The sequence below is a fragment of the Nipponia nippon genome, unplaced genomic scaffold (genome assembly GCF_047370975.1).
Source record: "Nipponia nippon isolate SJK-2023a ecotype South Korea unplaced genomic scaffold, ASM4737097v1 scaffold_3, whole genome shotgun sequence".
NCBI lineage: Eukaryota > Metazoa > Chordata > Aves > Pelecaniformes > Threskiornithidae > Nipponia > Nipponia nippon.
In genome coordinates this window covers 22,740,559-22,767,163 of record NW_028262347.1, presented here as the reverse complement: position 1 = coordinate 22,767,163, position 26,605 = coordinate 22,740,559, and the positions used below count along the sequence as shown (strand labels likewise).

The following is a 26,605-nucleotide window of genomic DNA, read 5'->3' as shown; positions in this document are numbered from 1 at the left end:
CAACATGTGCACCTTAGTGGGCAACCCTTCCTAGGAAACACCACCCTCATTAGATCGGTACATGTACCTGCCCGAGAACCCAGCCCCGCACTTTCTGCATAATGAAAATCCCTCTAGTTATTGAATGTTGCTATTTTCAATGTACTACACAAAGTTCAGATCCTTAGTTTTTAAGACATAGTCTGCTTTGCCTGACACTGGTATATATGTATATTGGTACATCACTTTAGCTACAGACCCGTACACTTGACATATTGCTCAATGTGCGATACCAAGTGGAGAGCGAACAGGCAACCCCAAGCATTTCCCCTTGCCTTTGTAACGTTGTGAGCTGAGCTGCTGCAAGAGGGAAGAAATTCACCACGCTGCCTTCCGGCAAGTGAAAATACAGTGGCATAAGGGAGTTACGTCTCTTTAAATCTGGCCTCAGGGTCCTATTCTTTCACTCTGCTTTTATTAACCGGTTCCCAATTTTCTTAAGGCAATTTGCCATATTTTTTCTAATTATTTATTGGTGTTTAACAAGTACTGAACTATAATGGTTTTAATTTGCCCCAAAACCTAATTCTAACTACAGTATTAATCTAAGTGAATAGGATGCAGTGGGGCATTTGGCTCACCTCCGAAGTCTCTCTGTGCCATTGCTTTCAGGTGACTCTGAATGGGCGGCAGTTACCCATCAGGCCGGGCAGAGACCTTGCTTGCAGTCCCGTCACGGGTGATGCTCCACTCCTAGGCTGCCTCACTGCAGAAAGCTTCCTCCTGTACCTGGGGCAGAATGAGGGCCTGGCTACGCAGGTGCAGATCTGTTATTTAAAAAGTCACACCAGTTTATCGGTCATGCAGGCAGTGATGCTGAACACCCTGCAGCTTGTGTTCGAGCGGGTTAGAAGAGGGGTGATGAACCTACAGCCCCGGAGCCACAGGCAGTGTATAAACTGCTCGAATCCCTGCTCATCCCACGGCTGCCTCACGCAGGCAGCTCTGCTGTGGGCTGTGGGGGAACATCGACATTGCCAGGGCTGGAAGGAGACAAGCCAGCAGGAGCCATTGCAGCCATCATCTCCCAGCTGCCCTGGACCGAGCTCCACATTCCCCATCACCTCCACGCTGCCCCGTGCCATGCTGAGACCTCGGGGTGCTACATTCAGGTCCTTCAGCTGTCTTCAACGCCCCCTCCCCTGTCTGCGGTACATCTCCTGTGGCTTGCTGCCTTTTTGGTGTTTGGCTGTTCAGGCCACAAAGGCTCGGCATAACTGACCTACTGTAAGGGGGAATAGTGGCTTTACATGTGCCACCTACTGCTTATAATAAAATCCCACTTGTACGTAACTAAGCTAGGAAGTAGTACACATTAAACTATTCAGAATAATAGGTATTTATTTTCAGTGCTATTTTCATTAAATATTGGTATCATATATCCATGTCTGAGGTAATAAATTAAAAATAAATTCAAGATTTCAGTCCCATATTTGTGCTGCGTATTTTTTTCTACCATTATACATAATTTTGAAACAAACACACATAGTCCGTAATTCTGAATGCAGCTAGGAATATTATTTTAACACAGTCACTTTTTGTTTCACTATAATTTTGCTGAGAATGCTTATTGCATGATACACTTTTAATAGATGTTTTAGTTATACTAGAGTTTTCTATTAAATCACACATACTGTAGTTATAGGAAGATGGGCATGAAGATGTGCTTTGCGCCAAGGAAGGCAAATATTGAATCAATGTGATAGCACATACTGCAGGATTATTGTCTGCCTGCACTAGAGCCCAGATCCAGCAAAGCCATTTCAGTGTGTGCTTAGCTTTAGACAAATGAGTCGTTTCAGTGCCACCCATGGCCTGAAGTGTTTGCTGAATCAAGGACTAGCCAAGTCTGCAGACCGAAATTCACAGACTTCTTTAACTGTGTGTAATTTGAAAACAGTTTTGCTGGTTTCATATTTTGTAAGATATTTTGTAATGACCTTCGCAAGATTTTTCATATCAGTGAAGCACCCATGAAAGTTTCTAACCTGGTTCATAAATACACTATGAAAAAATAAGCAGCTACAATGACTCTCTTCTACACATTTTGTTAAAAGCAACACCTGGTTTGAAAAGTTACTAAAGTAATTTTTCCCATGGTAAAATATATTTAAAAAAATAAACTCTTCATTTCATCATCTTCCATCAAACATGTAAGCGTGTTAAAGGGCGGGGCATACCTCAGGTATTTTCATTTATAAATGCAAGAGATTGAGTGTATCAATCTTCTTGCACTTAAATGCTGGTGGTAGTAAGGCCCTTTCAGCTAAGTCTCCATCAAGCCCAACATTAGTGAGCTAAAGAAATAAAGAAACAAACAAAAATTTTGCTTGCATATAACTATTTCATAATCCTGAATTGAAAAAAAATCCTCTCTGCTTAGAAAAAAACTCTTATTTAACTGCTGCCATTAAAAAAAGTACACCTCACCTCCATGTTGTCTTATCTTTAATCAGTGATTCTGAATGCAAAGGATTTAAACACTCACTAAAATTACTGTGGCATGTCATCAGACTCTTAATGTTCATAAATTGTGCTAGTCCCCATTTAAATCAGGAAGCTATAGATTAGAGCTAGATCTAATGGTTCTCTTGGTGTTAAAGGTCTATGTCCACCCGATTTTCTTTATTCTGTTTTGCAAATGACTGACAGTGCTCATGATGTGATCCTGAAAAACCATTTGGTGTTATTACCAAAAGCTATAGTCTGTGTGAAAACTCTCCATGCTCATGCAGTGAATTGCATCGTTGGGGGGGACCATGGTCTGCACTGCAGTGGTCTTGGGCCTGGCCACGAGGATGCAGCTGTGCAGCCCGCGGTCTTCAGTACTCCACCGAGCTCACAATTGCCATTGGTTCATCAAATGTTGCCAACCTTATCTGCCTTGGGGTAGGGATGGAGAGAATTTCCCCGGTGTCGGCTGGTGAGTGAATACCATTGTCTATTATGTTTGAAACTTCCTCCTCGTGATCCTCGTACAGTGTGTTGATGTGCAGTAAAGGGTGGGCTGGGTTGCAGTTCAGTGCAGGTGTGGGCTCTGGCTTGACTTGGTTCAAAGTCATACTCGTTGCAGCAGCAGTTGTGGCTATATGGTTGTGGTTACATGTGACAAAAGCCCCGGCAGCAGGCACAGTTCTGCATGTCTCAGATGAGTATAGGATCTCTTTTGCAGGATGAGGGGTGTCTAGAAGAAAACAAAACAGCCAGTTAAAAGACAGGTAGTCTTTCACCCTTCCAGTCCATCACGGAGCAGTGTCCTGAACCAATAAAAGTCACTGGCAGTTTTGCCACTGATTTCAGTGGGAGCAGGAGCGGACCCAAAAATGAATTTTCTTGGGACCCTTTGAGAAATCCAACAGGACTGTTTCAAAACAACAGGGTTGTAAGCTCAGGGAAACGGGACAAACAACAAATGGGTTTTGTAAATCTTGCTTTTTTACGCATGCTCATGCTTCCTTACGTGAATGGTATTTTCATAAAATGAACAAAAAACAACTGAAAAGTACCTTTTATCCTCCTCTACAGTCTGGCAGGTGTTTTATAAATGTTATGATTTAATGTTTTGACAAACGTTATGAATGTTGAAACCCACAGGATGGAATACAAAAAGCACTGATATTTCCAATGGGAAGAAATAGTGGTTACACATTGTAAGCCACTTGTCTTTAGAAAGAACTCAGCAATTTGACATTCACTGATGTCTCTTTCCAGAAATTATAAGTCTGCCTTACCTGATGAACTGCAATGTAGGTCTAACTCAAAAGCAAAGCTGAAAATTTTAATGGGAATGGGGAGTAACAGAGCCCCAAAACTACAGTAATTATTTTTTGCCCTTAAAATATTCAAGCACTAATTTAGATTAAAGTAATTGAGACCAGAAAACCCCAGTAGTTTTGAGGAGTTGAAATCGGAGCAGGTGACTGGATAAGGAATGCTGTAGAATAGCTCACATGCACATTGGGGAGTTGGAGGGCTCTAAGGAGCATAAGGATTTGGAAGTGACAGAAACTTTTATACCTCAAATCACTTCTGTGCTGGGCAGTGGGGTGACGGTAGCTGTCAGTCTGTCGAAGCCCAGAGGGAGGTCTTAGCTTGTAATGAGATGAGAGCCATTGCTTTAAGCATGTACAAATCTTTCTGTAACTTCAACTGCATAGTGCTTCTTTCTTATGTCAGTAGCTTACAATAATAAACAAGAAGATACCTATCTGTCTATCAGTTTATCTACTGATCTATCACTTTTCTTAGTGCTCACATGGCTTTCCCCATCACTCTAGCACCTAACAATTATCGATATACTTGAAACACTCCTTTGAGGTAAGAAAGGGACAGGATTTCCAAGACACACGCTGGGAACTGAGGCACAGAAAGAGCATCTCCTGTGAGGCCACATGGGAAGGGAATGGCAGAATTCCTGAATCCCTGACCAGCACCTACACTTCAGACCACCCATTCTCCGGTCCACATGAGACAAAGGGCAATTTAAAACGTCTCTTGCATGAAGAACAATATCAGTGATCTGAGCTGTGATCTAGGTGACAAACACATACCAACCCCTAAGAACTGGCAGTTAAAGAGAATTTTTTCCACAGGGAGCTTTAACTGCCATTAGCACAGTTTCTCACACACTCCTAAGAAGTGGCTATTACTGGTCAGAGTACTGGCCATCTACCATGGCAGTTCCCATATGACTTGAAAATAAGGCAGGTTTGAAACGTGCCAGGTGCTGGTAGAGCGCGAAGGGTATCATGGAGGCCAAACCCTCCTTATTTTCTTGGCATGGCATGACCACATTCGTAATTGTGAAAATCTGCTTACATTTGAAAAATTACCTGCACCAACAACCTGCAGGCTGTTTTGTACCGCCCTGCCTGTAATAATGCTTATCCTCCATATAACTGATAAAGAGAGAGAACCCCTATTTCTGAGGCCTGAAAACCCTAAGATTATTAGCTATCCCAAAATCTAGCAAGGTAGGTCAAACAGTTCAGATAAGCTTTGAGTTTCTGAAGATCGCTAGGCAAATTATGGTCTGTGGAGGTGGTATGGGCATGATGGCATACTGTACCTTTGAGAGAGGAGGTAACGTGTACAACGACATTCTCTTCCTGGTTTAAAAATCCACCCTCTTGGCTTTTTGACGTAGGCATCGAGGGGATGGCTTGAATCTCCGGCTTGGGTTTTTTGCTGCTAAGTATGTATGGATGAACATCCAAGGAAAAGTGTCGTGTGTGTTTTTTCTCACTGCTTGTGCTTGGGATGGCGTTTGGCTCGGTTTTATGAGTGGACGATTGCTGTGAGGTTTTTGCAGCGGACTCTAACAAAGGAGCTATAAGGCTGTCTGTTGCTGTTTTTCTCCGCACAGGCTTCGGTTTTTCGGGTTTATGGTTTTCAACCTTCATAATGGCTAACTGTTCCTTGAATGGCTGAGGAAGAGGATTGGTAGTCGGGATCCATTTCATCTTCTTCCTTGGTCTCTTAATGATGAGCTGCTCATTAGCATCAATGTCTGCTGGATCAACGCTTGGGTCTATCGTTTGGATCCCTGAATCACGCATGGTTGGAGTGGCATCATGATTGGACTGGGCCAGTGCTGCAAGCAGCTGGCGTACCACATTGTCATACATCAGATCGCTTTCATTTGTAATAAAATCCAGACGGTTCAGTGATTTTATGTGGTCCCGATTTTCATTACAAAACATGGCCAAAATATTGATATCACAAAACTGGGACTTCTGCCACTGTTTCTTGGTCTTTATTCCAACTTTGTTCAGTTTATCAAATATGAAGTTGGACTTGCGAAATATGAAGAGGTGAATTAAGTTGATGAGGATTATCAAGTTCATGAAGCAGAGGAGAACGATATCTACACCAGCAATAATCCGCTGGAGCTGGACAGATGGCAGTTTACAGTTCACTCTGATGTGCAGTTTGGAGCTGCTCGTTTTGTCGGGAGGCTCTCCTAGTGCACATGTAAATTCATTTTGCTTCTGTGTAGCATAGTAGGTGGACAAGTATGTAATTGGTATGATGCTTAAAAAGATGATGAACAAATGTCTCGCAAGGTAAAGCTTAGCTAAAAAGTTACTTCGTCCTCTTCTTTCCAGGTATTTCTCAAACAAGTTCTGTTCGGGGCTTTTTTCCTTCTCTGCATTCTCAATGATTTCTCTCTTCTCTCTCTCGGTGATCCCCGGGCCTTTGGACTGAATCTGTTTCTCTATTTTTGGTGCCCGCCCTTCAGCTGCACGGTGGTAGCAGTTATCGATCTCCTGAAGCAAAAAATTAAGCTCTGAAGTCAGTCGGGTGGAGGCCAGAAATTCCCAGCCCAGAGCTGGAATGTACATTATCCCAGCAAAAGCCAGCAGTGCATAAGGTAGGAACTTATGCTCAAACAAGGAGGGCCAGTGGCTGGCATCAACTCCTGGCAAGGCATCTTTTAATTCTGTCCAACAATATCCTCTGGCATACAAGGCTTGATCGCGGGTGAAGTTGTGTGGTGTATAACAGTATATTGGCTCCTCTGTATAACAGAGAGAAAAGTCACTGCTGTGCATTTAACCTACAAAAGGAGCTCTGGAAAATAAACATTTCAAATTTTATCAATTTTATTTTACTGTATCTTTACATGACCGTTAAGCCTTCCATGTCCATTAGACAGCTCAGCCTGCACACGTCTTCACAAGCCCCCAGGCAAAACTATTTACCTGGAAGTTTTAGAATGAACCTGAGCTAGAAATGTCAGCACGAAATACGTATTTTGGTTTGATTACCTCTCCGAGAACAATATCCTAAGCAACTGTGACCTAAACTCTGTAAAGCTAAAAGACCTGATATCCTCTACACAGTAGCTGAGGATGTTATGTGCAAATGCTGAAAGGCTCATTTATTTAGGTGAAATTTAAGGTTCATCCCAGCTAAATATTCTTCTAAATAGAAAAAAGTTTGATGTAGCAGAAGGCAATGTTTTTAATCCTTATTAACAAAGTCTACTCATTGGATATGGTAGAAAAAATTGAAACTTCAAGACATACAAGCATTTAGCCACCTGTATCTCTCCCAGCTAACACTCTTGAATTAAAGTGTGACTGACCAGGACAGAATCTGGGGTGTTAACTGTATTTATCACTATGAAAATTTAATTCTACATTTGAAACTGTAACATTGTTTTTTACACAATGTGCAATTAAACGGCGGAACTCGCCGTCATACAGTATTATGGAAGATACAAATACTGTGGATCAAGAAAGCAGTCAGACAAAGTAATGGAAGAAAAAGCACAGCAAGGATTATTAAATACACCGATAGTGATGCAATTTTTCTCTCAGGACATGTTTAAGCCACTGGCTGCTGGAGGGTGGAAGGGTTTCTCAAAGGAAGTAACACCATGCGCTTGTCTGTTTTAACACTCCTTCCTAAGCATTTGCTTTTTGCCATCATCAGGCAGGATGTTGGGCTAGAAGGACTTTTGTCTTGACCCAGTAGATAAGTTATGTTCTTATACAATTACATTTTTCTAGCAATACATGAAAGTAAGATAGAAAAACTTGGGAAAGTTAGAATAGTATTAATTGCTCAAAGAACAATGACCATTATCTTTTTCAAAGAGGAAGACCATATTTTCATGTTTTGGCAGATAGAACAAAGGGAATATATTTTACATTGTTCTGGTATATCTTTAAAAAACTTCCTAAAATGAGACCCATGGGAAGAAGGCATGTTCTCTTGAGTTGAGAATCGCTCAAGAGCACCAACCGTGCTCCAGTTTTGAACGCAGTCTACAATTCAGATCGAGAACAGCTCACTGTAAGAAAGTGGTGGTACCGTTCTCTTACTAATACAAATCATGAAGAGAAATAATAAAATATTGTGTCATTTGACAACAATAAATAAAATATTAAAAATTAATAGGCAGGCAAAAAACCCTAATCCTTTTGGCTTAACAGAGGACTCCTTACTTGACCAACTACTTCTCATATGTAAGCAAATCAAAACCATCTACTAGTTCTTTGGTAAAATGTTGAGGTGAAACCTCTCCTGTGACCTACAGAGATCTACGTGCTGAAGACTGCACAAAAATTGTTTTAAAAAGTGATTCAGTGAGGATTCTTTTCTAAAAATACAACCAATTTAAACAGAGTTGATGATAGAATAAACGATGCTACCCAAGACAGCATGTAAAGTGCATAAGTCCTGCAAATTCTTTAAAATTACTTTTGAAGACTATTTTAAAATGATCTAACTTCAACCTCAGAGGAGAGCTTAAAGCACTTTAATGTTATACAGAATCCCATTTAGACTATTTTTCTGTATTTACAGACATGTGTTACACAAAAAATGCTCACTGACTCTCTTGTTTTCGGTAATTACATGCCCTCCCAACCCTACCCATGAAGGGATGCATATAAAAAATGACAACTCCTGCTACCAAAGATTTACTCCATGATTTCCCAGGAGACAAAGTAGATTCCTATGTGAAAATGTTCCCATGGGGAAAAAAAAGGCAAAGAAGCATGGTGAGTTTCTTATAAGCAGAAATATTTTGAATTGGGTGTCCCTAAGCTCAGTAGAACCTGTCAATATGAAACCTAGTTTCCTGTGACATATGTGGGTTCATTCCTCCTAGGTATCAGCACCATGAATACTTGGGAACACAGCAACAAGTATTCCTACAAATCATCCATAAGGATTATTTTTGGATTCCTGTATCAGTTGCTATTACCAAATAAACTGTGAACAGTTCTTTTCACCAAGACCTGAAAGCTATGGTGACTTCTGCCAAAATTGTATATATATAGAACAACAATCAAATATATATTTATTCTATAAATAAAAAAGGAAACAAATCAAAATGCCTTAACATTTACATTTATGTTGGACAGATCACTTACAGACTAACTCTGCACTCTGTCCGTTGCCACTGCTTCAGTGAAAAAAAAAGTCTGAAGAGCTTCCCAACTCCGGCTTGGACTGAACAGCTTCATTAGAGGCTACTTCAAAAATGGGGCTGCCCAGCCCAGTAAAGAAAGCAACTGCCATTTTACAGGAATTTGTTTGCTGTTCCTCTGTTAAACATTTTTTAAGCTGCTCCCATTGCCTGGCAAGTTGTGAGAGATCCCTAATTTTGTGGGATAACTAAGCATAGTGTCCCATTCTTATTCAATGTTTTGTTATTTATTGATGCTAGTCTAATATTTTCTTGGCATATTTGTTGAACTGACATGACTTTCATTATATGCCATGGAAATCCCAAGACCCTTCAGATGAAACCCTGTCCTCAGTGAAGTCAGTGGGATTTCTTATAACTGATAGAAGTGGGGGCAGTGGGGTTACGATGCAATTTTATCCAAATGGTATCTTCTAATATGTTTGAGCCATACTCAACTGTCAGTGAACACCACTAAGTTTGGTAAAGTTACTCCACAGGGGAATTTAGCTTAACCTTCTCAGCATAGGACTTGACTCACAAAGCATAGCATCAGCTCATTCATCTTGAAAACGGTCCAGACAACGGAGAAGAGAGGAAGACCCTTCCAGACAATGATTCAAAGCAAAAGACTAATTTAGCTCTTGCCTGGAGGAACCAGTCTGTCTTCATTCACAAGAGGCTGCCAAGCAAGATCACTGCTAGGCTTCAGTTAGCTTTTGTGAATGCTCCTTCTTAGGTGATGCCAGCATTTTACCTTGCATTTAACCTGGCATTTAACACCATGAAGGTGTTTGATCCCATCATAGTAGAGTATGTTTGTCGTCTACTGCAATCTGTGTCAATCAGGAATAAATGAAAAAGAAAAGCACCATGTCAATAACTAATCTTGTTTGTTATGAAAGATGGCAGTAACATATATAGCTGGATCTCAACATGCAGATCTGATGAGAATGAGGGAGTAATAAGCTGTTCTCACACATACAGCTCACTCTAGCTGCGAAGGCCCTACTTAATGCAGTTTCAAGAAGACACAGCAGATGTATTTTTTTACTTTACAATGTTCTCCTGATAGGTAAGTAGCATTAAAAAAAGGCTGTAACAATGTTAAAATCATAGCTCTGACATTGGATCATGCAATATGAAAAAAATGTATTTGCTTTTAACTTTATATTCATAAATACAGAAAGTTTCTACTGGTATTCTTATTTCACTCTGAAAATCCTCAGGCAATTTAGGCAGTTTCTTTTTCACATAACCACTCCAGCCACCATGAAATGCAGCTTCTTCCCAAGACTCCGCATATGGCATAACTGTTCAATTGTGTAGGAAAAGGCAATAGAGTAAGATGCTGTAAGGAACATTTTTTGAAAAACTTAGGGGACATAATTATGGCTGAGGAGATTGGTTGTCTTCTCAATGTTGTCTAGGCTTAAGCCCATAAATATAATCTATCCCTCCACTCTCCTTGATAGCTACATTCTTGTGAGCCCAGGAGACAGAAACTCCTACCAAAAGAACCAGAGAGCAAGGTCATCATCTCCAAAATAATTTTTTGCTAGTTCCAAACAATAATGAAAAGGTGGCTCAGGATGGACATGTATCAGTGATTTACACACGTGTGCATCCGTATCAAAGGCAAAAAAAATAGTAAGATAACTAACCTGCCATTGTTGTTGGTGGCTGGAATACTAAACTCAACTTTTCTGCGTTAAATGTGATGGGCTTACTGTGAGATTTTTAGTTTTGATGCTCAGAGTAAAATCTCAGTAAGTCTGAAGTCTGAAGGTCTGCCCTTAGGTCCACCTACACAAATGTGTTAACTGCATGACAGAATGAAGTTCAACACAGTTTCAGAAAAAAATAACTAGGAATACCTAAGAACAAATCCTGTCTTCAGTAATACTTACCTACATTCCCAGAAAATGCTCCTTCTGAATAATTTGTAAGAGATTAAGTAACCCTGTGAAAATGCTGTGCAGAAATAATTCTTACATTGGAAAAAAAGTCCTTGATGTTAATATAATATAAAGTATATTATACTTCATCTTATGCTGACTTGAATATAAAGATGCATACTAGGAAGCTTAGCTTCCCTTTTTCGATACTATTAGACGATCACAGGAGCATTACATCAGATGTTTTCAACAGCTGTACATAAATACATTTTGTCCTGCTCACTGTGCACGTAAGTAGCTTCTAAAAGTCCACAAAACTAGTCCCATGGAAAAGGTATGACAGACATCTCACTCTTTTTTTTGGACATGCAAAAAAGATGAAATAATCAATGCAGAATTACTTATTCAGCTGTGTAATATAATTGATTGGGTTATGCCACTTGAAAAATTAAAATCCCTTGACAGCTAACTTTTTTCCCATTCTGTACCATCTCATCCCGTCAGCTTAAGTACTACTTAAATGGAGAAAAAAGACTTGCAGGAAGTATTGTGGTACCAAGGACATACTTAAGGGGAATGAAAGAGAGTACATGGTTGCAAGAAGACAGCCAAGGCAGGGAGAGGGATGAAGGAAGGGGCTGTGCTCAAAAAACTCTTTACGAAGAATCTAAACAGTATGGAAAGAAGGAGTGAAGGCAAAGTATAGAAGCTAGGAGCTGCCAAGTCTGTTGCCTGTTAGTAAAGGCTCCAAGAAATGGTTGCGGGCTTCCTGCAGGCACAGGCTCCCACTTCTACTGTTCCCAATCCAAGGTCAGCCACCTCCTTTCAGTGGTTCCCCAACCTCCATATCCATCAGCATACGTTCACCTGCCCTCTTCAAGGGGCTCTGATTTAAAGTTTGTTGAGCTGCAAGCGCCAGGCATGAAAAAATGTTAAATAAATCCTGCTTAATTTCACACAGGAGACACAATCCTGTAAGTTCTGCAATTCCTCAAGCAAGGGGCTGGGGTGCTGAGGTTTACGGTTGGAACCTCTGTGAAACTTCCCCCTGCAAAAATGAATCTCAGATCTGGAAATGGTGTTACCAATTGAAAAATCAGATAACTGCTGTTCTAGACTACTCCCTGAAGTTATACCCCAATGCAGAATCATGGAAACGCTGGAAGGAACCTCAGAAGTTACCGAGTCCTGCATCCCACTCAAACCAGGGTCGACTCAGTTCAGACCAGCTTGATTAGGCCTTTGTCAGTCTGAAAACCTCCAAAGATGGAGACTACATAAGCTGCCTGTGCAACCTGCTTTTGGACAATGTTTGATTGTCCTCAAGGTGAACTTGTTTTTTTTTTAGGTCATGTCCAGCAATAATGGTTGATTCATGCAGGAGTAATTTTTTTCACTTTTGAGAAATGGCCATTTCCAAGATTGAATGCAATGGCCAGTTGCACTAGGAACACTTTAGGTAAAATATGGCTAGAAGGCTATCATTGCAATACAGGTGGCTAGAGCTCAGGCCCCAGTACTCCATCTCAATCAAAGGAAGAGATATCAACAGCACAGTTCACCAAGGAGGCTCTGTGTGTGTGTGTGCACATGCGTGTGTGTGTATTTGCCTAGCTATAAAAAAAAAACCTTGCAAAAAAATGTGAGCTGGTGTATTGTATGCAGAAACGACACTGTCAGGAAGACATGGTGAAGCTGGTAGCTACATACCGCTCTCCACTACCTTTGGAAAGTTAAGTTTTTACAAGTTCTTCCTGGGAAAGTCAGTGAATTGCATCTAATACAAATGTTCACGTGTCCCTTCAAAATAAAGATAACAATGACAATCTCTTAGTATTCAACACTGTAAAAAATTAGACCTGCTCCTAAAAAGACTTAAGTGACTTCATGCATTGGGCAGTTCCTTTGAAGCCAATGGGATTACTCACAGTGCATAAAATTTGGGATGTGCATCTCTCTTTGAAGAACTGATGCTCTAGGGGGGTCAATTTCAAGCTTCTAAAATATTATTATGAGCAAAAGTTATTTAAATAAATATGGACAACACATTTACAATGCTTTTGGTAGACATTAAAAAGTAAGAAAGGAAAATATTAGTAATAAACAGTATATGCCCCTGTATAAAAGGGCAAATGACTTTTCACACCTACCATATTCCCAGTGTAATAAAGTATATTCACCCAAAGCAAAATATAAACCATAATAATAAATTGTGTCCTATGACCACCAGCTTTTAGAATTTACTCTGGAAAAAATAATCACACCTCATTAATCTTCCAACTGAATTGCATGATTTCAGCATTCTAGTGCAATAATTCAGTAATACAAAAGGAATAGCATGATTTTCTAACAGCAGACAGAAAAAAAAGACAAAAAGGAACCCAGTTTTCAGAAAATATAATTAAAAAATGAAAAAAAGATGAAAGTTCTCATGTTTGCTACAGCAAGGCAAAGGTAAGTATGCCTCTCGTGCAAAAAAATCTTTGAGGATCAGGCACATTCAGCCTGACCACCACGGCCCTACGCTGGGGGGTACAGGCAGCAGAAATGGTGCTTAGGTGCTGCCGAACAGGCTGGATCTCCCAGCTCCTGGACAAGTGCCTAAATCCTCATGCTGGAGACCCAAGTTAAGTATCAGGTAAGTATACTGATAATCATAGAATCATAGCATGTCCTGAGTTGGAAGGGACCCACAAGGATCATCGAGTCCAACTCCTGTCCCTGCATAGGACAACCCCAAAATTCATACCATATGTCTGAGGGCATTGTCCAAATGCTTCCTGAATGTTGTCAGGCTTGGTGCTGTGACTGCCTCCCAGGGGAGCCTGTTCCAGTGCTCCACCACCCTCTGGGTGAAGAACCTTTTCCTAATATCCAACCTAAACCTCCCCTGGCATATCTTCCTGCCGTGTCCTCAGGTTCTATCACTGGTCACCAGGGAGAAGAGATCAGCGCCTGCCCCTCCTCTTCCCCTTGTGAGGAAGCTGTAGACCGTGATGAGGTCTCCCCTCACTCTCCTCTTCTCCAGGCTGAACAGACCAAGTGACTTCAGCTGCTCCTCGTATGGCTTCCCCTCTAAACCAGTAAGTATACTTACTGAGTTAAACATACTACAGACTCACCCTGGGCCTAGTGCTTCCTAGCAATTGGCTTTCTGCCCTCTTGAAGAGGGCTGCTAAATCATCCTCACGCTGGTGCCCAAACTGCCTATGAAGAAAAGCTGGCATTCCAGTCAAGTTCTCTGAAGCACTCCTTGTACGGTCCTCTCTACTTGACTCTAAGGAGAAATTCAGTGTATAGGTAGAATCTCTGAATCTCCCTGCCCATCAGATGCCAGAACACAAGTTTCTAACAGCCAAGATAAATGAGAAACTCCCTGAATTCAGCAATAAATGCCAGTATTTGACAAGGGTAGTCCTTATCATATTGCTCTCCTTATATTGTGTCACATATGTGTAAGCAGTCAGACATACGTGCCTCATTCATCTTGGGTACTAAAAAGATTGCACAACAAAGCAGGTAACAAACTGTTTATTTTGAGAAACAGAAATAATTTATTTTGTAGTTTTTCAGCAATTTTTAAATGGAAGAGAAGAAATGTCCTGGATCCTCTTCTCTCTGGAAAAAAAGAAGAAAAAAAATTCATGTTACCGAGGTTGAAAATGTAGTTTAAGGAAGTATAACATTATCTAAACAGTATACAGGTTTTCCATCTCAGTCACACAGTCCACATGGAATATGTAACTCTCTACTCTGAATGTGATTTTAACAAATCCTGGCTAATACCCAAATTAACTCATAGCCAACGGAAAAACTCCCTTAATTTAACTGGTTTATTTCAACTACGTTATTTAAAGGGTATTTAAAGATTAGAAATTAGTACAGCATGACGATGGATTCCTGAAATTACTTTTGTGTATCAACTGTAGTCATACAGTCCTATTTAACTCATTGAGTTTACTCATATGAATAAGAAAACATTCATCAGACTAAGCCTTAACTTAGCAAGCTAATTATTAAGAATTATTGCTTTTATCAAAACAAAAAGACAATACCTTTACCTTTCTTAGGGAATATTCTTTCCAAATCTGAATATAGGTTCCATGCCCATGAAGTCTTCCTAAGGTACAAATTTCTCCATGATCAACAAGGTAAGGTATAGCCTTTTTTGCCCACTCTCTGAAATCACTTGTCCTGTTTAAGAAAAAAATCTTGAAAAGAAAGTCCCTAAAGAAATGAGACAGGAAACCACTGCTGCTAGTAAGTTTTACTGGCCCATATTCTACAAGGATAATGGGTGAGATGTAGAGAAGCAGTGTCAAAGACTGAAAGGTAATGGGTTCCCCCCAGGGGTAACTGCAATGTAAGGGCAGCAGCAGGTGTCCCCGTATTTACAATTTGGGTCTTTTTCCCTTGCAGGACTGCTGCTTGAACGGCATATATTTTGGATCTGCAGAATCAATAAATTAGTACACGCACTTTCCTAGTGTATATATAAATTTACAGAACTATTATTTCTTGTATGTAATAAACTTTGGCTCTTCTAAAATTAGCTGGTATGCTGAAGTTCACTTACCAGCAAGCTGAGGCTTAAAGACTTGTAACGCCTGCCCAGGTTATTCAGGAGAGAAAGATACCTACTCCTACTTTGTTGATATGTTGAAGTCTGTTGGAGAAGGTTATTCCAGAAATGGCAACTGTTATGGAGAAGGTGCAGAAACACCTAAATGAAACCACTTAGGCTGCTCCTATAGAGGAATGTTTCCTCAATAATGAGATACCATCCACCGTGTGATGGCCATGCAGTATGGTGGTAACATTATTGGAAAGAGAGCTTATTTATAGTGACTGTACTGTTAAACATCACTAGGAACATTTCTTCCTGTGCTCAAGAGAGCTCTGTGGGAAAACAAGAAAACACCTGGATGGAAATTACAATGCTTGTATTTGTACCTAGAGGTATGTTTCTGTATTATAATGTTGCTTTGTATTATGTTAAGATTTGGGGGAAGGTTAGATTTGAATTTAAAAGAATGTATTTGTCAAAATATAATAAATGAAATTTAGCCATGCATATAGTCCTACAAAAGAGACCTGAATAATATTTTCTTCCAAATTCAGCCCTTACATGAGGAGGTGAGTGGAATTTTGGTGAGATACAGATCACCTGCACAGGAGAAGAAGTAATGTGCAAAAATAAGTGTTTTAATGTTTTCCAAAGATCAAAAAAATATTTTTGGTCAAAAATTCCCCTTTAAAGATGGAACCCCAAAGCAACTATACAAGCACCCGGACACTATGATAATGCCGACAAGAGTAATAGCTAAAGCAAACTGCAAGAACACGTAAATGCCAAAGTGAAATGAATTATGAAAATCCAGTGAAACTGATGATACACAGACAAGGGTGGCTTCTTAATTCCAGGGTCAAGTGCAAAATACAAACACAGGAAGCAACAGGAAACAGTAGGTTTGTTCTACTGCATTATTGTTATTTAACAATTAGAAATGAAAAAGATGGTTTGCATTAAGTACCTCTTGGCATCAACACAGCACCTGGAAAACTTCGTATTGAAAAAGAAGAAAAACACTGATAGTTAGCTCATTAGGTAATTATGTTATTTTAATAATGTAGTATTTTGGAGGCAGAGATGGCTGGTCTACTGCTTTTTGGAAAACCGGTTGCTCCATGTGTAGAGAAATTGGGTTTTGTAAAGTATCAGAACTGTTCTGATCTATCACAACAGAGCCAGGAGAATCAGCCTCCCAAGGCTCCCAGGGGCTCTGCCAGTTCCAGTGTGGAGGTCTCCTGCTCTCCTGAACAGGTCACGGATCCCACAGAAGATAAGGCACCTCAGTCTCAAAATGCTGAAATAATTGCTTCAGCATATAACTAAAATGTTCCAGAAATAGCCACTGAGCTCTTAAGCTGCAAAAAAACGCACCACAAATCTCAGCACCTGGCTGCATTGCTGCTCTGGTAACTTAGAATCTGCACGACAGGCATGGTGCCAGTGAAGAAAAGCAAACAAATCCCCAAACCTTGCTATTATAATGAACTGCTCTATTTCCCAGTTCAAATGCAAGAGTATAATACAGGCCTGGGACAAAATCCCCAATGATAGAAATATCTGCACTGATTTCAGTATTTTTCTTAGAATAAATCCTGTATCATGGGAAACAAAGGGAAGCTCTACAAGAAGTATGCCAGTCTACTGCAAAATTATTCAGTTTTTCTAATTACACATGTATACCTACTGAAGGTACCCGCTGCAGTCATTTTTAATGCTGACAGAACCCAAGGAACTCAGTGACGATGCGGATTCTTCTTGAAGAGTTTTACAGTTCTAAGAAACAGTACGAGTTTAGATTTCTTCTAGATCATGGATACATAATTTCTATCCAGTCTAGGGAGAAAAAAGCTTCAAAATACTTCAGTGTAGCTTTAAAAAACAGTCTTGACCTTAGTCTTATTTATTCACAAGGTTTCCTCTTGACTAAGATGAATGAATTAAGTAGCTCTTCAACACAAATATTTTTAACCATCTGTTCAAATTGTTGAAGTTACCTGAAAGCATGTACTAAGCTAAATCTCACCCACATTTTGGACCCCTTCACATATGTGATGCTTGGGACGATGACGAATTTAATAGTGTAAACAGGGTCATTAAATTTCGTATGAAAAAAAGATTATGTATATGTGTCAATGAAGTTTGAGAAATGGAAGTCATGACAGAAAAATATCTGTACCCGCTAGGAACTGCAGTGGAATGATTATACGTAAGGCTCATGCATTTCCTCAAGATTACCTTCCTATTTAACATTCAACTGCATAACTGCAAATCTTTAAATGACCAAAACTCACAGAAAGTGAGTTTGTATATCTTGTGCACACCCGGTGTTTGTGTGTGTTTGTGAATTGCTCTTACCCTTCCGGAAAAATTCCATCAGCAGTGCAAACAGGCAGCAGCTGAACTGCAGCCAGCCTGTGGTTGCTTGTACTATTTCAGTTCTTTTTAAAAATACATGACTAGAAAGCACTTAAACACAAGAGGTACCGAGACACTCCTTAAATTCTTATCACAACTAATACCCCCTGAGAACCAATTTCTGCACTGGTGTCATCATGTACATAAAACAATCTGGCCCTGTACTCTTAGCACTAACAATAATAACTTGGAAAAATGTCATTTTCACTTTCTTACTGTATGTGGTTTTAAGTGCAGTTAGAGAAAAAATGGAAAAGCAGCTCAAAAGCCATCTAATAGATGTCACGTAAGTGAGCATGTGTAAATATGCTGCCCACAACTTGAAAAAGAAATACAAATTAGAAAGGCTGATCAGAAATACAAAATAAAACTCATCTTATAATAGAGAAATCTTCAACATATACTATTTCAAACATACTGTAGGGTGAAATGCATAAAAAGACATTGAACTCACGCATATACTCTACTACACAGTGAAGTAAGCATTGCTTATGCAAAATGATTACAAATCAGAAAAGAAAACATAAAAACTTGAACTGACCCTTCAGTCATTTAACTTACTGTCTCCTTCCATTACTTCCTCATGAGAATTTTCTAGCAGAAGGGTGGTAGAGGGCTGAGCTACGTAACTGCTAAGAGACATAGAAATACAGTATTTATGAGCAACTTTTTGGTATTTTGTAGGCACTGTTTTATAAACCTAGCAAGAAAATCAATGCCAAAGCTTGGCTTTTGACTGAAATATAAAAATCAGCTGGATGACGGTTTTTCTTTATTTTAATAAAGCATTGGTATTTAACAGCTTCTGAGGGAAAAGCAAACATGACTGCAATACAGAAAGAATAATTCACTGTGAATAGAAAGCATGAGGCGCTATACAAGAGGGATATGACTAAGCAATCCCTATAATTGACCACATCAGTCCTAAAGCTTTTGAAAATTTGGAAACCAAAATATTTCAATATTGTGAAGATAACATGCACCAGAAACAGCAACATATTCTCCTTTGGGGCCCACCACTCTCTGGTCCCTTACACAGAGAACCTCCCAAAGACACTACTGATAGCGTTGCTTCCGAACACAGCACAACACTGAACCGGAATATTTAAACCACTTAGTAACAACGTTAAACAATACAAACAAACCAAGCAGCCCATCATGAAAGCCAAGTATCTCTTCATCTACTGGACTGTAGAACAGTGTCTTGGAAGTTCAGCAAATGACATGAGATGTTTCACTACAAAAGGCTGCCACTTGCTGCCAGTAGCATCGTTGCCGTTCATGGAGAACAGAATACAGCACTTGCTGGTGAAGACCACTATTAAGTGCCCAACAGCATCCTACTCATGGCTGTGGTCTGCGTGTACTAGCTCAGTGGTAAAAACAGGAAAGGATGAAAACCAGATGGAATGCCAAACAGACTGACTTCAAACTGATAATGAATGTTGCAATCTAATAATACTCTGCATTCTGTGCATTTTAGAAAGGAAGTGAAAATGGAAAGGCAGTGTATTAAAGGACGAATCTCTTTTTATCTAGATCCATGCCTCCCCAGACTGACCATGCCTTGACAGGAGATACTGAAGCATCATCGCTAAAAACAACTGCTGAACATTGACACAGGCTGTAGCTGTACTAGAACTATGTATCTTAAAGCCTTACCTACTAACATTTAATTAATAAGTTTGGTGGTTTCACTAAATATTAACCTAAGGCTAGCCTGCTTCAACATGAAAACAGTTTAAATGCTTTCTTTAAAAATAAATAGATAACTAACTAAATAAATAAAAAGAACACCAAACCCTTTATTGTGGGAAAGGGAACAATCCAGCAGGCTCCAACGCAGATAAAATGGAAGGACAAAAGTGACATCCTATACTTACAGGCTTACAATTTCCTTCTCCACCAGCCAGTACCTGGTATAGTCACCTGTTCCTGCACTGGGACAGCGCAGTCCTGCCAAATCTAAACTCTCTGTTCATATTGGTTGTATTTTACTTCCAATTTGCACAGGAATAATTAACTGTTCAAGCTGCTAGGGAATGAAGTCAGGCTTCTGGACCTTCAGGTATGAGAAATCAAACCTCTAACAAGTGAAATGCAAGCATGAACCTTTGCAAAGCACTGCATATACATTTGCATGAGTGCTCCAGCAGATGCCTAAGAATATATAGGGTATAATGGGGGTCACATCATTGTTCTGACAGAAATTGAAACACATTGGTATTCATATTTAAACTAAAAATTTAATTTCTATCTTTAAAGCAGTAATTTCCAAATGAAAACAGCAACCGAAGTTCCCTTGGGACCACCAACTGAGCACACTGTTATTCTCAATAAGAATATTGCTATGGGAGAGGTTTCCTTTAGCCTACGCTCCCTTCTGTAGGCACCTGGTGAACCAGGTGAACCTTCTGTAGGCACCCTGGTGAACCAGGGCTGAGAGCCCTGTGGCTCCAGAAAACCAATTCCACTTGAGTACAGATCCATCCACTGGGTAAGAGAAACATACTGCCAAAACTTTCCTTATTATCTTCAAGGTCAACATACGCTGGCCCCTAAATACAGGATGTCCTGGTTTTATATGAAGTCTGTCCATGGGTAAGTTTTAGAAAGGGAAACAATATTCATTCTTCTCTTGTGGGTACCTGTGTGGGTTTTCTTTGGGTGGGGTAGCTGACTGTTGCTCCCAAAGGACTTTATGATGATCTTATGCCCAGTATAAATATGGCACATGGATTTACTTTAATTAACTTTCTAGGGGTGTCCTTTCTGGAATCACACTGGTTTGCTTGAAAAACATTAAAGGAGAATTGGGAGACTCAGAAATGCTAATGTAAGAGGTTAGCTAAGGGACTTTCTTTTCTCCTATGGAAGAAAGTTTAGGAAGTGCAAAGAAAGGCTGTATGCACTTCTTTGCAGAGACGCCAGTGCAAGAATTGTATCCTACCTCAGCCATCAGAGTGAAGTCCTGTCCCCATTGAAATCAACAGTCAAACTCTTACTGGCTCCTTTGCAGCCCAGATTTAATTCTCGGGAGCACATCTCACTGATGTGTAAGCCCTATGCCTTCCCTCTGCAGAGAGCTCAATTTCACCCCAAATGCACTGCCATCTAGTAGTGAAGTTTGGAAACAAAATTTTATCTCCCAATAAATTTTGGTTATGTTACAGATTCATTTATAGGGCAAAAGTGAACCAAGGATGACAGCCCATTTTTTTTTTTTACATTGAGTCAGACTGTAAGGATACTGTAAGCATCCGGGGCTGGATAACAAGGAGCGTGGCCAGCAGGCCATGGGAAGTGATCCTCCCCCTTTACTCCGCTCTGGTGAGACCCCGCCTGGAGTCCTGCATCCAGCTCTGGGGTCCCCAGGACAAGACAGACCTGCTAGAGCGCGTCCAGAGGAGAGCCACAAAAATGATCAGAGGGGTGGAACACTTCTCCCATGAAGAAAGGCTGAGAGAGTTGGGGTTGTTCAGCCTGGAGAAGAGAAGGCTGCAGGGAGACCTTATTGCGGCCTTTCAGTACTTAAACAGGGCTTATAAGAAAGATGGAGACAGACTTTTTACCAGGGCCTGTAGGAACAGGACAAGGGGCAATGGTTTTAAACTGAAAGAGAGTAGATTTAGATGGCCATAAGGAAGAAATTCTTTATGATGAGGGTGGTGAGACACTGGAACAGGTTGCCCAGAGAAGTTGTGGATGCCCCACCACTGGAAGTGTTCAAGGGCAGGTTGGACGGGGCTTTGAGCAACGTGATCTAGTGAAAGGTGTCCCTGCCCATGGCAGGGGGGTTGGACTAGGTGATTTTCAAAGGTCCTTTCCAACCCAAACCATTCTGATTCTATGATACATGTAACAGAGGAAAAGCCCAATACCTAATTTAAAGCCTTTTGTAACACATCAAGTTCAGCTGGATTGTGATTTATTCAGAAAATCAGCATAGTATCTGCTAAACAACTAGGTCTTGCCTTTTACGCTACTAAAACAGAAATTTGTGATCTAATTTCTCAAAAGTGATGTAAAGATCAGGTCACCCCAATACGTGGACATACAAATCACTTACATGAATAGCAAATGCATTAACCTAATCAACGACTTTGCCCATGGCACTAAACCAACATAATTAATTAAATAACTTTATCTTCACCCACAGGCAAGCTACGATATACAATATATTATACTACAGACATAATGATTTTTATGGCTCTTAATTATAATCTTTTAAGCAAATAATACACTCCTTCTTTGTCCTGTGTTGTGGGGCTGAATTCTGCTTTCGTACATGCCTCACGGCAGCCTCTGGCCGCAGAAGGCTTAGCGTCACCCTGGGACGCCCAGGCTTCCTGGGACAGGGTGCCTTCTGCACGCCCCCAGGGCAGGACACCCACGCTGCTCCGCCAGGCAGCTTTCACCACGCTCGTTGCGCAGACTGTACCGTTGCTCTTGACTACACTTTAAGCTACACTTGATCCACACACATAAACTCCAAGGTAGATCAGAGAGATAAGAGGCTCTTATCTCCTCTATGCACTCGTCATGCAGATTCTTCCAATCCTCAGCAAAAAGTCTGGTGAGAAACCACTGCTTTTTGATAACCACACTTTTATGTCTCACGTGCACGCAGCACTGTTCCAAGAGCTTTACCAACACTGATTGAATAAGATGGGATAGACTCCAGAAATGGGGGTTGTTCTCACTTTAGTGGCATGATGGTAGTTTTCTATGGCTTGCACGGGATATCATTGACAGAATTAGGAATAACGATAAGCATCAGTTTTTATTTCCGATTCTGAAGCAGTAACTGACGCATACAAGGGGCCCAAAGCAAAGTTTGGGAAGCTACTATGATATTCACAACCAAAGGGGCAGCAGGAACGTTATTCCATTTTGTCAGCAAAGTCTGCACTTTCATATGTATTATTTAAATTGCATACAGGGAGCAGTATCCGAAGCAAGCAAACGAAGACAGATTTTTTAAAGATCAATGGCAGTGCATTGGTGACACATAACAAACGGCAGAATCGGTAATAAGTGTGTATCCAGCTGGACTATTGTTATTACCACCATCAGTGTCTCTGGACAAGCTTGGCTTAGTAAAGAAGTCTGAGTACATACTGTTTTGCTAAGGGAGTAACACCTGATTCAGGCCACATTAAAATTAATAGGACTTTTGCTCTTGAACTCTGTGGAAGCAGAACTGAATCCACTAATGCTGAGCTCTTCACTCCAAAAAGGAATCTATTTAGTTTCATCAGACCCTTACAGTGTTTCTATTACGTTCTCTTCTATCTTTAATTTTTTCCTTTTTCTCATATTATTTTTCTAGCTGCAGACCACCTGAACAAACACATGACATCATGTGACAGAAGGGTGTTGCCCCACATTTTTCCAAAGACATAAGGGTGTTTTCTGTGTTGCCTTGGAAGCTTTGTCCTGGCAGGACACAGTAGGTTACTGCACTATATCTTACTGGGTCAAATGAGTGTACATGGTCTGTGAGTAGACACAAATGATAACTGCTTTTGGTACTTCTGAAAAACAAACCTGGAACACAACCATCAGCCTAGAGAACAGTCTTCCACAGCATAAAATAAACTCAAATGCAGAAATTCAGTAGACCCCCTCTCTTCCACGTACTCGTGTGGATCACGGTTCAGACTTGCAGAGGGACATCCACTGTATTAATCTGAGTCTCTTAGACTCGAGGCCTCCTCTGCAATCTGCAGTCTCGGAGGATTTGTTCATATAGAACAAGTTACTGCTGTCTGCACAAGCAGTGAGTCACCAAAGGACTTCTGCTAGGAAACTTGCACAATGTAAAGGAACACACATGAAGGGACACGACCTCTCCTGCACCCAAGGTTATCTTTAGACCTACTGAGGTTCAAACCTGTACACCTCAAACAGTATGAAGACACATATATAAGTATGCACTCTTGTGAGCTTCTGTAGCGTTTTTATTAGTTTACTTCTCTACAAACCAAATAGAGGAAGGGATCCCCAAACTTATGCATTCTACAGAGGATCACCAAAGGTGACCTTGAATCCTGCCTTTCAGTCGCTAAGAAGAGATGGTGTTCAGATGTTCAGCAAGCTCAGCACACCCTGAAAATATGGTCTCTCTGAGATACCTCCAGATGACCATCCAAAAAATTAGGTTCTTATCATTAACTGTGGCTGCAGATCTTGAGCTATATAACTGTATGTTTAAAAACTGCGGTAGATAGATTGAAAAAGTTTTAAGCATAATTACGAAAAATCTCGAGACTCCATTTGCAAGCTGTTATACTTCTAGGTAATTTAACTTTATCTCATCATGAAAACAAGTATTAAGGATACGTAAGTGCTGGAAGTCAATCCCAAAGCAGCGTGCAAAGCAAGAGCCTGATTCCGGTATGTTTAGCCTGACTGAGTACAGCAGATTCCCACTAACTTCACAAGCTACAGACTGCCAGGGCAGTCCTGTGTATTAAAGCACTAATAATTTCACGTGGCTCATCAGCATGGAGCTTCAGGGGACCTTAACAGCAGTCATGCACTGGCAGCTACGCTCATCAAGCCTATACCTGAGAAAGTAAAACAGTGTTTACATACGTGCTAACGGCCTGAAAGGCATCATAACAGTCTACTGGGTCAGTAATTTTCAAGTCTCATCAAAACTCGACCTTCCCAGCCTGGAAGGACTCCGCACTGGTGGTGATGGGCGATCAAACCAGGCTTTTTAAATTGTTACTGGCTGTACGGAAGATGTAGGCCCTTAACAGAAACACACACCGGTGACTTCCACTACCACAGTATGGCCAAGCACAGTGTGCGCGTGTCTCCATATACTGTAGCTGTTTCCATGAAAACATCTGCCCCTCCCTAGCAGGCCAGTTCAACACTCATGTTGTAGATGCCCGAATTACCGTCAGGACAAACGCCTGAAGCCAGCCAGGGTCCAGGATCCACCCCAAGGAGCACAGAACCACACCCCGCGCCACCCACGCCAGCTCTCGGCACCTGCCCGCAGGCCGCCCGCCCGGGGCCGCCCGCCTCCCCGCCCCGCCGGCGGGGAAAGGCGCCTGCCCGCCCGCCCGCCCGCCCAGGCGCGGGGCGGCAGCTGCCCCCTCAGGCCGGCGGCCTCCAGCGAGCGAGGCCGCGGCCGCCGCCCGCCAAGGCGCGAAGGCGAGGGGCCCCGCCCGCCCGCCCGCCCGCCCGCGGAGGGCGCCCCGCCGCCCTTACCGGCGAAGTTCTTGGTGAAGACGAGGGTGACGAGGAGGATGGGGATGAGGACGGTGCCGATGGTGACCACGCGGTCGAAGGGCAGCTCCAGCTTCAGCTGGAGGAGCAGAGCCGCCAGCGCGCCCGCCTTGTCATCCTGCTGCCCCGGCAGGATGAGCTCCTTCAGCTTCTCGCCCGCCAGCAGCGCGGTGGCCATGTCGGGGTGGTTATCGATGATGTGTTGCATAAGCGGCGGCGGCGGGCGGCCTCACGCCGCCGGGCCTCCCCGGGGACGGGCGGCGCGCTGCGGCGGGGGGGCTGCGGGCGGCGCCCGCCCGGCCTGCGGGGACAACACCGACAGCGGTAACGGCGGGGCCGCGGCCGGGCGCCTCTGCCGCAGCGGCACCACGTTGGGGCCGGCGGCTGCCCGCGGCCTCCCGCCGGGCCCTGCGCGCAGCTCCCCCGCCGGCAGCCCGGCAGCCCGGCCCCCCGCCCGCCGCCCCCGGCCCCAGCCCCGGGGAGAGCGGTGCGGCCGGGCAGCCGCAGCCCCGGCGGCAGCGCAGCGGCGGCTGTGCGGGCCGAGGCAGCCCGCCGCTCCCCACAGCCGCGCGGGGAAGTGCCACGAGAGGCGGGCGACGGCAAGACCTGCCCGGCGACAGCTATGCAGTGAAACGCTGCCGCCGCCGCTGTGCAGTTCGTGCTGTACAATAGCGGGGGAGCAGCCATGCAACAAGACCGGCTGGAGCTGCCTCCCTGGAAGTGCGGCAGGCAAGGGAGAGGGCATTTACCTGGCACCTTCGGTCCCTCCGTTCCCAGGGGATGGTGAGCAAAACCGATGACTTGTAAATAACAGCGCAAGCCGCAAATAAACTTACACTGGACCTTCCTGCCGGAAAAAGGTCCCCGCACCTCCGCGAGTAATGAAATCGCTCCGGATTCGGAGCGGGAGGCGAATGATGTGTTGATGCTTGCTATTGCGGCGGGTGGCTGGCGCTTGCATGGAAATGCCCGCCTGCACCAAGCAGCAGTAACGTGCAGAGCAATTCAAGAGGGGGCTTGCAGCAGCAGCCGTGGGGAGGAGGAGGAGGCGAGAGCAGCACCGGAATGAACTGCGGGAACGCAGAGGTCCTGTAAGGTTTTGAAGCGAACAGCTGGAGCCTGCTGAGCCGGGAGCGGCGCGGCCGCGGGCAGCCGCTATGGGCACGGCACATGCGGGGCTGCAGCGTGCAACACGTTGCGGCGGCAGCCCCGGCCCCGTCCCCGCAGGAGCCGGCGCGCGGCGGCAGCGCGCATGCGCCGGGTCGGCCCCGGGGGCGCGCGGGGCCGGGGCACGGCGGCCGCTGCCGCTCGCCGAGGGGCGCGGAGGAGCGGGGAGGCCCTGGAGGGGACCCGGAGGCCGCGGCAGGAGGGGGCCCGGGCTCCCCTCTCCTCCCCGCAGGCCGCCCGGCAGCGCACACAGGGAGCTCAGGCCCGCAGCCCAGTGGCTTGTGAGAAGGGGGGGGGTGGGGGTGGCGGTGGCGGTGAGGGAAAGGGAGACCCTCACCCAAG

At 42.9% G+C, this 26,605-nt stretch overlaps 1 protein-coding gene across 2 annotated transcripts; it reads right to left on the bottom strand.

Moving 5' to 3' along the window:
* Positions 1–1,434: 1,434 nt before the first annotated feature.
* PANX2 (pannexin 2) lies at positions 1,435–26,304 on the bottom strand. 2 transcript variants are annotated; one of them, XM_087766304.1, is made up of 4 exons: positions 25,846–26,304; positions 25,079–25,397; positions 5,108–6,559; positions 1,435–3,223 (listed from the first exon to the last, which is right to left on the bottom strand). In XM_087766304.1, exons 2-4 carry the CDS (start codon positions 25,302–25,304, stop codon positions 2,862–2,864), a joined length of 2,040 nt encoding a protein of 679 aa, XP_087622430.1. In that variant the 5' UTR covers positions 25,305–25,397; positions 25,846–26,304; the 3' UTR covers positions 1,435–2,861. The 2 variants fall into 2 exon arrangements, with proteins under 2 accessions (XP_087622430.1, XP_087622431.1); XM_087766305.1 differs by lacking the exon at positions 25,846–26,304 and having other exon boundaries at positions 5,108–6,612; positions 25,079–25,166.
* Positions 26,305–26,605: the final 301 nt, after the last annotated feature.

Bases quoted from the DNA above. Each gene is read 5' to 3' on its own strand.
- PANX2 (XM_087766304.1), bottom strand. From the start codon at position 25,304: ATGCAACACATCATCGATAACCACCCCGACATGGCCACCGCGCTGCTG. The intron at 6,560-25,078 runs GTAAGGGCGGCG...TCTGTTATACAG, and splicing joins CTTCACCAAGAACTTCGCCG to AGGAGCCAATATACTGTTAT. The intron at 3,224-5,107 runs GTACAGTATGCC...GTTTTCTTCTAG, and splicing joins CGTTACCTCCTCTCTCAAAG to ACACCCCTCATCCTGCAAAA.